We start from the raw sequence: 12,165 nt of genomic DNA, 5'->3' as shown, positions 1-12,165 counted from the left end.
TCATATTTATTCAAATAATACTATCTATTAGTAATAAATAAAACCACGTGTGTTTTACTTTAAACCCACCAGTCTTACTGCACCATAAAATCCTGTATTTCTTTTCAAATGCCACTACATGTGCTCGACAACTTAAAAATTGTACAATAGCTTCAGTTTAATTTTTAAGTAAGAGACTAGAATTACTAGGAACAAGGAAAAAAAATGTGCTCTAATAAACCTTGCTACATAGATGTGGAAGCTGATAATGTCTGATTGTTAAGGTGCTGAATTCCACAGTTTCACACTTGAGGAGAATTAGGAGAAGCCACAATAGGTTTAACAAAGGGTCCTCATATGTGTAAAAATCCTGCCAACACAAGATTGAATTAACAAGGGCAATAAACAAGGGCTAATGCTTTGAAATTAATTACTGAAATTTCACTATTACTGCTGCTCATTAGCAGTATTAAGACAAAACTAATATATGCCTGTCAACCTAAATTAAATGCATACCTACTAGAATACAGAAAATACAGAAAAATAAGTGCTAACCCAGAAAATCAGCCAATCTCACTATGCTTTCCCAAAAAACTCATGAGTAATTTTCTATTGTGGAACTTATTCCATACATTTGCATTTCAGATATTGTCAACATTCCCTTACAGTCCAATAACCACAAGTCAAGCTCAGGAGGTGCAGAGGACTATTAAAGCTTGTGTACAACCATATACGAGGTTTTTTTGTTTCCTTTTTAAAGAACACTGCTCACAGCACCATTCAAAGCAGGAGCCAATCTCGCCCAACACATCTCTGCTTTTCTGCTTTGTATGCAGATCTCGCTTGCCTAAGGGAACGCTGCTTCTGTGCAGAAAAGCTTAATGCCTCATCTCTGAGCCCCGCAGTTTCCTATCTACAGCTAACGGGTCATATAAGCCCTTAAAGGGTCCTTGAAATCCTCTCCAGAGCAATCGTTGCTTCATCCTAATCCATCCCAGTTGCCAAGCAGTAATTTCTTGGGCATTCATACATCTCCTATTCAAAGCCCACATTCTGGCCTCAGAGCCATTCATTCCCACAAGTGACGTTCATTCAGTCCCATGCAAAGATGTAGCTGCTCAGTTCATCAGGCCACCTTCCTCGGAAACGGATGCAATGGTGTCTCTGGTGAACTTCTCTGAGTCCACAACTTTTTAAAACCCCCACGTATTGTCCACATTTTCCCACTGGAGTATGACAGAGTTCATGTATCTTTTCTCTCTTTAATTTTTGAAACAGAAGAGTTCAAAGTGTTATAGTCTGAGAAGTCCCTGTGTCTTTGAAACATTAATTGTAAATAAAAATCACCTCACCTAATGGTTTTCACCCATAAATTTCATAAAAGAGACAGTAAAACTGTCCTTATTTTACAGACTAAGAAATAAACGCATGAAGAGGCAAATGGATCTGGCCAAGATGTACCTGGCAGATCAGATGCAATGCTAGGATGAAGTCCACTTCTGAGTCGGGACTTTCAGTGACCTATCCTGAGCCTACTCATATGGCCATAAGCAGTCTTCAGTTAAGTGAAAAACCTCACTACTCTCACATTCCATATTTTCTAACTTCTCTGTTTACTGAAGTGAAGCTATAAAGCCAGCACATAAAGAGACAACTGCAAAGGTTTCCAGAATTAGTATAATTTTGCTTTCTCATTGACATATCACAGTTGTTAAATCTGAAAAAAAAAGAATAGAAATTCTCACTTGGTCAAGCCTCTTGCAACGATGAAACAAAATATTTATCAAATGCTTCCCTTGCACTACGCACAGCTCCTCTAAAACAGTTCTCCAAGAGGAAGCCAAAAAAGAAGCAAGAAAGGTGTATTCCACCTTCCTGACCTGTTTCCTCTGACAGAGAATGAGGAATATTATACATTCTTAACTACTACAGAAAACAATCTAAGTTAACGTGATGGTAGGCATGGATCCAGGATATGTATCCTGTGTGCAGAAACAATTAGACTGGTACAAGCCTACTCATTACAAAAACCATTTGAGAATGACCTCAGGTAAATAGATGCACTGATGTTATCATGGGCTTACTGTGCATAAATTTTGCAGGATGTCTAAACATTTCCAGAGCAGTCAAACTGCTTCAAACTTCTCAGCTGGATTGGACAAAGGCAGATAAATATTCATGAAGTGAACTGAGAGAAAGTCAAGAAGTCTGATTAAAAATAAAAGCTATAGTAAAAGGTTAGTCAGATAAATGTCACTGCTTCTAATATCAATCCACCAAAACTTGGTTTTAAAATGTAATAGCTTATATAGCTATTATAGAGTATATAGTAAACAAGCACCCACAGTAGTTTGCCTGTGTACACATAGCAACAACTTTAGGATTAACTTCATATAACTGTACATGTATTTTTTGCCAAGTGAGATGGTATTTTACCTGTGCACATAATGCAGCTCATGTATGGAATGTATAGCAAGCACCATTTCACCAATGTAGAACCTAGCCATATCTTCAGGAAGCTTGTCTTCAAACTTACTGAGAAGTGTCAGTAAGTCACCACCAACATAGTAGTCCATCACTAGATACTGAAAAGGGAGAAATAAAACAATCAAGTACTGAGAGACAGCTGGTGAGAAAAAAAGAAAAAAAAAGTTCATCAGTTAATCCCTGAAAAAAACCCCTTCCACTAATTTTTTTCTGTGCTTGGGGAAAGCAGTAAAAATTGCTAATCTTTTGCATTGCATTTATTTGCTTATTTAGTGCAAAAAGATATCACATTCCTTTAATAATCACAGTAAGGATAACAACTGCATTCAGTTATTACCATTAAAAAAACCAACAAGATACAGCAGTAACAAACAACTAAATTAGGGTGAGTTTATCTCTGTCTTAACTACAGTGCAGCTTAGTCTAAAATACACATTTCATTACTACTTTTAGTTTTGGTACCATTTCAATACTCCTGGTGGTTCCAAAAGTGGGACTTGTCACATGGACCACTTCAAATACTCAATCCTGGCACATGCCACATCAGGGCTGCATAACGTAGCTGGCAGGAGCCTGATGACACTGTGCATTAGGGATGCCCATGACAAGCCAGAAGCACTGTAAAGTCAGAGGCACTACAGTGGGGAATTTAAAAAGCAAACATCAATGTTCTTTTGAATATATTTCGATGAAAAAGTAAACAGCCTCCCAGGCAAATCAGCCACTATCCTGTCCATGGAAAGGCCCAACACATAGGGTAACATGAAAGACAAGGACTCAGACTTGCTATTTGTTTCTCCTACCACAAAACAACTATGCTTTAGTTATTTCCTAGCAGTATCCACCTAAATCCAGACCATCACTTCAAGTATAATGACATTACCTAGGACCATCAGTCTTGAGCCATTTTGTTCAACGATTTCCAAGATGACTTGAGATGTGGTTTTAGGAATAACTTTGCTTATTCTGGAATTAACTTTTCAAAGCAGTTATTTTATTTTTCTCCTCAAATTAAAGCAACCTACAATCCACTGTCCGTGCCACAGACTCGTCTTCCACAAGGGAAGCAAACTAAAGATCGGAACCCAAAGGAACACAAAGTACAACACTAACCATTTATGCACTATCTTTTTGCTTAAAAGAGCAACTCTGAAACACACGGGTTTTGATATTTTTCTCCACCTTATTCAAAATATAGCTTAATCTGATAGGCAATTTTTGTCACTTATGTTGAAATCAGTCAGTCTGGATTGCATCACATGCTGTACTAATATTAAATAGAGGGAATAAGCCCTCAATTACTTCTAGACTCTGCAAGGGCAGCTACTACTTTTCTACCTTAACATCTTACCTTCTCTTCATTTGTCTCATAATGCACAAACATCACTGGGAGTAGCTACCAGAACCTGGAGCTTTCTCTTTCAAAGGACTGATGTTCACTCCAGGTGGGAGAACCAAGCTCTGTTACCCATTCTTTTTTCATTCTCAGCTTTGCATTCCATTTTACAAGGATCAAGGATCAACAGCACAGCTAAAAAGTAAACCAAACTTGCCCAGGTTCTGTAACATGGCAGAACTCTCTCGAGGTGTGGGAAATCATGGCTATAAACTTCTTCAAGCGGAGCAGAAAACTGAATAGAGATCATTTAGGGAGCCACTAAGATGGTATGGAAGAGAATCTCCTGTCCAGATTTTTGCAATGAAGTAACTTCCTGATGTGTTTCATCCTGTGCAATCTGCTGTAGGTAAACCTGCTTTAGCAGGTGCATTGGACTAGATGATCTCCAGAGGTCCCTTCCAACCCTAGCCATTCTGTGATTCTGTCATCTTTTCTTCATGCACCATTTCCAATGGAGTGACTGAGATGCAGATCCACTCGATCTGTGAGCACCAGACATTTACACGAGGTGGATGCTGAGTAACAGACCAAATTGTAAGGTGGCATCTCTGCACATGCAGAACCAGACCTCAGGCAAGCGGGGAATCTGCTGACTTTGGCTGCCAGGCAGAGTTGTTGCTTTCTTGGATACTGGATCTTAAATTAGATGCTAGATGTCTAAATTCTGCTGTCAAGTGAAACTTCAACATCTCATGTCTTTGGCAACTTGGGGAAAAGAAATGTATTATAGTGCTATAGCTTGCTTGGAACAGATTTGTATGAAATGGTATTAGCAACACTAGATCCCCCTCTGTAGAGTCCTTACTACTGCCTGCTATCTTGCCCAGCTGACCATTTGTTCTTAGGTAGCTCCATTCTCAGAAGCTACTTGGAAATACCACATTGTAGGATGCCTTAGGTTACTTTTACGCAAGTCTGAAAGCTGTTTGGTTCTGAAGGAATTTGAAATTATGAGCTATCTTCATGAGGCAGTGCCAGAGGTAACTAAACTTTCAGAGTTTGAAATCTGGATTTATCACAAAGCATTCAATAGAAACAGCCTGTAAATTAGGGTCTGGGAGCTGACTACTTATTTGCTCACAATGCGCTTGTTACTCTGAAAATACTTTTAACATGACGGTCAAAATAATTTGTCTCATTTCAGCACCTATGAAAAAGTTTGAGTATTTTCTAACTCTTTCATAACCTTAGTTCCTGAACTCATTGGCAGCCTTTTATCAATACATTTTTTTCTTATTTGTAATTGTGACTTGCTACTGTGGTACTATTTAAGAAGTATTAAGAAGGTGAAAACTTTCACATTATAACCATGTCAGGTGTTACAGAAATAGCAGGTTTGCAAACCCAACCTCAAGCAGCTACACAGACGCTGTGTGGTTCAGATATTTCAGTACGTTGGAGCTTTACTGTCTTTGCTCCTGACCAGGACTCTCCTGACTTCTGTGACTAAAGTAAATGTAGCTTATATGTTACAGTTCTAGTAATCCATCATTAAAAAACATAATAGGAGTAATGACGTCCTTTATAAACGGTTGCTGAAGTCTCTCAAACTACTGAGATGACCAATCTGCTGATCTAAAACCATATTTTATTTAAATGTTTTTTAAAAATAGGCTATTTTTATCTGATGCTTTTAAAATATCTTTTTAAAAATAAAATTTTAAATTACTTTTGTCATTTTTAAACAAAATCTTGCTTCAAAAGATATTCTGAAAGTTTGAAGTAAAATATAAGTATTTCTTATTTTCACAGAGTTAACACCTCTCAAATGATTTAATTGCAGTGTTATCCAAACCATCAAACTTAGGTGTGATATATTTTATACAAGGGCAGATTAGTTAATTTAAGGTGCTTACCTATATACACTATATTACTACACGACTTTCTCAGTCTCCTAGAGTTACGGTCAGTCCTTTGAAGTTTTTCTTCAAGGAAAAAACCAAGAATGTTGTAACACTGCTGCAAGGCATGAGATGGACTGTTTCATGGCACTAATATCCTTAAATGTACCAAAAATAAAGTTCTTCCATAACCTAAAGTTTTTATTTGCTGATGAATCAAACATACCAAATAGTTCTCATCTTGAAAGGCATAGTGCAACGTAGTGATCCACTGACAATCTCCATTCACCAAGACATTTCTCTCTTCTCGGAAGCAAGCTGTCTAAAGGAAGAGAGGGGGAAAAAGCCATTGTCAACATCAACAAGTAGTTTTCACAAGATGGATATATATGGATGTTTTATGGGATTATTTAAAATTACAGAACAGAGGTCTCTATTCATTGGAATTCAGTCAGCACAAGTGACAAGCCAGGGAATCTCTGCAGGCTTGTAATCAGGCATTCAGCCACTCTAATCCTGACTGAGACCTCAAAAAAAGAAAAAGAAAAAAAAAAAGCTACCAACACACAACACACACCTCTCAAAACACTAAAAAGTCCACAAACCCATTCAAGTCAACCTTGAATCTTTATCCTGTAATGTATTTTTAAAAGTCAGAAAAATTACAACTTGTGACTGCAATCTGTAGCAGATTGGCTCTAGGAAAGCAAGTCTGGATCTTCTGAAAAAGACCTTTCTTAAACCAGAATTTCATGTACACTTTTCTTACATTACAGTTCCAGGCACTGCCAACACACTGTAAGAAATAAGCAGATTTTATTGTTATTGTCTTATCTTTGTTCAGTACAATACATTTTCATTTTCAATAATCTTTCCTCTACTTCAAATAGCACACTGTAACACTTCAGAGAAACAAGCTCTGTGTAACAGGTCTTCTTAGCATCTTCACATAAAAACAACTTTCATAAACTTAAAGCTAGCCCTCCTTAATAAAAACATATTATCATTTTTATTGGATCAGAACCATCAAGATGCAGACCTTGGGACTCTTCCACTACTTTCAATTCAGAGAGCCATTATTAGGATTTTAGGAAGCTGCAGATTCAAGTGTTTGTGTTCTAGATAATAACTGATTTTTTTTTCCATTACCACTTGTCCAGATGTCTTAGAAAATGTCCTATGGAAGGAACATGCCTGAGAAGCCCAAACCTTGCCATGTACCAATTGCATCTTATAAAGGTATCTCAACCATTTTTTCCCCTAAGGAAGCAAAAGGCAATCTACATTTCTGCTGAAGACAACCACACTGTGGCCACATTGTAAAGTTAGTAATTATTGGTGCAAAGAGATGTAAATTGTAATTAAATGTTAACTGAGAGTGGCTTAACGGTTTATGAATGCGAGGCCAAAGTATCACTCTACAAAAAGTTTGGCAGCAACAGCAGCTCCAAGTAATCCTACCCCCTGCCCGCAGCACCAGAGCACAGCACTTCTCCGCTCTTCTGGCACCGGGACGTGAGGAGGCTGCCAACACACTAAACTAATTTGTTTATTTTCAAAGACATCAGCTCCGTGATCCACTTCACTGTGCAACCTCAAATAGCGAGGGAATGTTACGAGCACTTCAAAACCAGTAATGCTGCTGAACACTTTGCATCATGAATGCAACGTTTAAAACTCTCCTTCTCTGCTTATGCCAGCTTAAAAGGCCTTGAGATGTGTCTTGGAAAAACATGACAGGCAACCTCATCGGCCAGTCAGGACTCATTTGGAACTGTCAACAGTAAAACACTAATGGCTATGTGTTTTGCTGCCAGAACAATGAATACGAATGGTCCACCTTATCAACATAAATGGTACGCCTATTTTTGTTTGCAACCCATATACGGATGTCAGTTGATATTCACTAATCTTTCCTGTATTTTAGTGGCTTCCGACCATATGGGTTTTTTTCCTGCAGCTAGGACACAAATAAGCAGTATTTAGATAACTTTTTGTTATGTTTAGTAAAGTAACATAAAACAGATACAAACCACTATAACAAGTGCTTCTTGGATAATAAAACAGTGGATAATAAAACACCTGAACTCTGCTTTTCAAGGGAACTGCCCACTTCAGAAGCTACTGTATTCTTAGAGGCTTCATTTTAAAAACTAACTAGTTTTGCCACAGTCAGGAAATTTTAACACCCAGATGTTTTATGAACTTGATATGCAGGTTATAAATTCTTGCTTATCCAGAAAAACCAAATCAAGCGAGCAAACCGAAAAGACAAAGGACAAAGCAGAGAAGACAGTTCCTTTACTACCCTTTGCAGATGGGGAGTATCAGTGGAAAGAGAACTTTGCTGGACTGTTACTTGTCCTAAGTGTGTACTGGGAAAACTACTGCTCATTATACATCTTACTTGGTGGATACCCTCTCAGGCAGGCAAGAAGTGGATGAGGGTTAAGAGGAGTTAGTCGCATAATTTGAAGATTAATTTGTAAACATCTGTCTTCTCAGGACACCTCTACATGTAAAAGTTTCAGCTATTTAGGTAGGCCATTTAATTAAGTCACTTGAAAAATGAATGAAGTAAACGAGCATGGCTGTATTTCCATTAGAGTTTGGGAGGCCCCTGCAAGCATTTGGGTTTAAAATAATTCTATACTGACCAGCAAATTAACCTAACTGAAATCTGTGTAGAAAGGACACTACATTTCCCCCATGCAGGAGAAGGTTTAATGCAGAACCACTGATGCAGCACGGCCAGGAGCGTAAACTCTCGTGACAGCTCGAAGAACGGCACAGTGGCCGTGGCTGCTGCCGCTTGTCAAGAGCAGGGACTGATGGACGATGGAGAGTGGCTAAATCAGGCAGAAGCAGGGGTGAAGAGGGGCTTAGCAAGAGGGAGGAGATGTATTCACAGGAAAAGAGCTGGCACTGACTCACTGCAAGGAAGGGAGGGACTAGGAAGGGCAGGCTGGGGGGAGGAGGTGTCAGGAAGGGGACAGCGGAACGGGACAGGGAAAGGTCAGCAAGCTCAGCCCTCAGCAAGCAGCTAGCCTTCGCCCCACATCACCACTGCTGCAAGTACGGATGCACTGCATGTTCTTTTCCCCTGAAATCTATTGCTAAATACCTGCTGACTTGTGTAATATTACACTTGTCATAAGATTTTCCTCTACCGTGCAAGAGTAGGTATCCTAAGAATGTCTCACTTCCCATGGCACATTCTTAGTAGGTCCTTTCTTAATCTGTGAAGTAACCACATTCACATAATTTGTTGTGACAATGCACATCTCCTTTCATCAAAAATACCCTTCTTAAACAGATTTACCTTCTTAACACACTTTGTTTTACAATCTGAATCTGTGATTCCAAAATATTTAGTTATAGTTTCAACAGTTCTATAAATCCTGTTACAAACCGCAGGATGCAAAGCTCCTTGATATATGCTTTCTGAATGTAGTCATGTTTTTGTATACAGCTGTGAATGTCACAGTAGCACCAATCTCAGCTTTCACGTAGACTTCAGCTTGCCTTTATTGTAAACAAAAATCTGGCCAATAAACTCAGGGTAAGAACTAGGGCAGACTGTCTGGTAAACGAACACACAGTAATGCTGAGAACAACAGATGCCTGGAAGGGACTGTCAGACTTGATTGCATTAAAACAGCTTAAGAAAAAAAAGAAAAAAAAAAAGAATGAAGCTCCTGTGGTCATCAAATAATTCTTCCTAATCTGGAAGACCTTCAATGTAATTTTCCTAATGCCATTTAAAAAATTCTCTGTGTTAAAGAACCATATTACTTACCTCTGCCCTTTTCAGCATTTCCCATTTATTTAGAATTTTCATTGCATAAATGCGCTCTGTACACTTCATTTTAACAACCGCAACCTGAAATAAGAAGATATCTTTATTTAACAAAAGCACGGTCAGAGAAATACAATATATAAATAGCTTAATATTCACAAAAAAGCACGGTCAGAGAAATACAATTTTCAAACAGTCTAATGTTCACAAATGAATAAAAGAAGTTACTAGGGAGTCATCAGCGATCAGCTCACACATCGACAGGTTGAGTCTTTGCTCCTTCTATATTCCTCCTACATTACTATGTGCACAACACGCCATGTGTGGTCAAGTACTCATGATCAAGTACACGGGGATGATATAGGAGGAGTATGAAGCCTTTCATATGAAGATGCGTAGTAAAGCTGCATTGTTTGCCAAGAACAAGAGATGCTTGTCCCCGGTGCCTTCAGCCAATGAGGCAACATTTAAAAGGGCAGCCTGAGAAAACAAGAAAGACTGCTGTCAATAGAAATACACTACATTTGACTAATTTGTTTTCACATTTCAGGGTTCAGAAACTTGAAAGATATCTGCAAATTAACATGCTTTTGTGTACTCTATGCAGATATTTAAAAAGAAGAAAAACTAGTATGCATGTACTTATCCATCATTTTGCTTGAAGCATTTTACTATGCATCCTGTGCATTAGACTTGCTTAGACTGGTCTATTATGAACAGTAGCTGTGCACATAGCTGGACAGTGGAAGAAAAACCAAAAGAATACAAAAACTTCAAGGCTTAGGAATGCAAAGACTTTATTTTGACCGAGACTTGTATTCTCCAAGACCAAAACTAATTCTTCTTGTAGTAAAGCAATAATTTCCACAAAATTCTTCCAGTTGGCAAAAGAAAAGCAGGCATTACAACTAAGACAGCAACATTTTCACAGGACTATACATGGACTGCTTGAATATTTCTGCTGCTTCTCAGCTTGTCTCTATTTCAGAAGTAGAAAACCAACCAGCTTTCATTGCTTCCAACAGAGCTCTGAATAGCAGTGAGAAAAATAACAGGAATCATATCAGCTCATCTCTTCTATTGCTTTAAAACTCTTATCTGTAAGGGATTCGGGAGCTACAGCAGCTCTAAGAAGACACTGACTACAAAACAAGGCTGGAATAGTGTGTCAAGCAGAGCAACACTATACAAAATCAGAAGTCCTGAAGAGTGAAGAAGGAAATATAAAACCTCCCTGCACCTCGCCAGTAAAGAAGCTCCAGGTAAGGGCAGGGGGACGACTGCTCCTCCAGCAACACAAAAAATGGATATTCACATTTAGACAGACACCTCACCCTGCGGATGCACACCTAAGCCTTCCACCCTACGGCGCAGGCAGCTCCACTCACCAGGTCACGCAAGGGATGAGGGACATCTGGTACACACCTGCACGCAGGGTCATGTAACAGAAACGTGTCTTAAGAAAAGGACGAGCAGGCACCCATCAGTGGAAAGACATGAGAATCTGGCCCTAATTGCAGCTGGGAAAGACACAGTCCCAAGAAGCTTCTGTCCACAATGTAGAATATCCACAGCTACATTACATCCCAGTGTCTCCTGGCCTACAAACACCTCCCACAGACACTGCTCATGCTTTGGGGGAAGGATGGGTAAGACAAGAAAGTCTGAACCAAACACACGAGGTTGCTTGACAGATACAAAACTGTTCAACACTGACCTTCAGTAATGGCTTAAAAGGCTTAGCCTTGCTCTCAGCCTCATCGCGGCCTTGCAGCTAAAAGCCATTGTGACAAACTCTCTCCATACACTTAATGGAACCATTACCCTGATACAGCCGAAGGCACACTCTAAGTCAAACGGCACATTAAAAGCTTTGAGAAACTGCAAGATGCTGACATATACCTGCTACACATTTTAAACTGTTCCATACAGAACATGATGACTCAGGAAATACCTCCATTTCAGGGAAGGGACAGACCAGAACTGAGCACAATTACCTGCTGCAGATGAACAAAAGCTTTGGGGCAGAAGCAATTTGCAAGCGCGACTCTGTGAGCCCTGAAGAAGCAACACTCAAGTTTCATTACACCGCAACACTAGAACGGCTCAGCCATTTAAGTACAAGTATAGTGCACCAACCAGAAGCCAGACGTGCATCTACTGCACTTTATCCAAGGCCATCGCTGTCTGAAAGCACTGCAGGATGGCCCAAGTCTGAAGCTTGCTGAACCACTGAGGAATGATGTTGAGTGTGGCACTGCAGAGGACATGCACTGCTGAGAGCTGTGCAAATGTTAGAACATAGTAGTAAATGAGAGCAGGCCTGGAAAAAGAAAAAAGGAAGCCAAATCTGTAGGACCTATTTAGCAATTCCCCAGTTGCTATCTATACTGATGCTATTTATTTTCAACTGAAAGGACTGCTTGAAAAAGCCCAATTTAAACTTTCTGGAGGAAGATAATTGTCTTCTGTGGAAGAAAAACCAGAATTAATAAAAGGAAAGTTGACTCATATTTTCACATTAAGTGGTTATTTAGTTATGGCACCAGTAAACACACTGCTGCTTTAATTGTAAGGGTGACAGTGGGACAGCTTCTTGTGCCAGCAGAAAAATGAATGCAAGCATACAGCAATATAGGTAATTCCCCGAGAATTTTATC

General features: G+C 39.2%; 1 protein-coding gene across 12 annotated transcripts in view; it reads right to left on the bottom strand.

The window, feature by feature from the left end:
• Positions 1 to 12,165, bottom strand: part of CDC42BPB (CDC42 binding protein kinase beta) — a 95,634-nt gene that overhangs the window by 43,629 nt on the left and 39,840 nt on the right. For all 12 annotated transcript variants that reach the window (XM_065636939.1, XM_065636928.1, XM_065636929.1 and 9 more), the window contains exons 3-5: positions 9,506 to 9,589; positions 5,933 to 6,028; positions 2,416 to 2,564 (exon numbers count right to left, since the gene is read on the bottom strand). In XM_065636939.1, the coding sequence (XP_065493011.1) occupies positions 2,416 to 2,564; positions 5,933 to 6,028; positions 9,506 to 9,589 (329 nt within the window). The remainder of the gene's footprint in view (positions 1 to 2,415; positions 2,565 to 5,932; positions 6,029 to 9,505; positions 9,590 to 12,165) is intronic.

The sequence above is a fragment of the Caloenas nicobarica genome, chromosome 5 (assembly GCF_036013445.1).
Source record: "Caloenas nicobarica isolate bCalNic1 chromosome 5, bCalNic1.hap1, whole genome shotgun sequence".
NCBI lineage: Eukaryota > Metazoa > Chordata > Aves > Columbiformes > Columbidae > Caloenas > Caloenas nicobarica.
The sequence above is the reverse complement of the archived record's forward strand: the minus strand, read 5'-3'. Positions and strand labels throughout refer to the sequence as shown.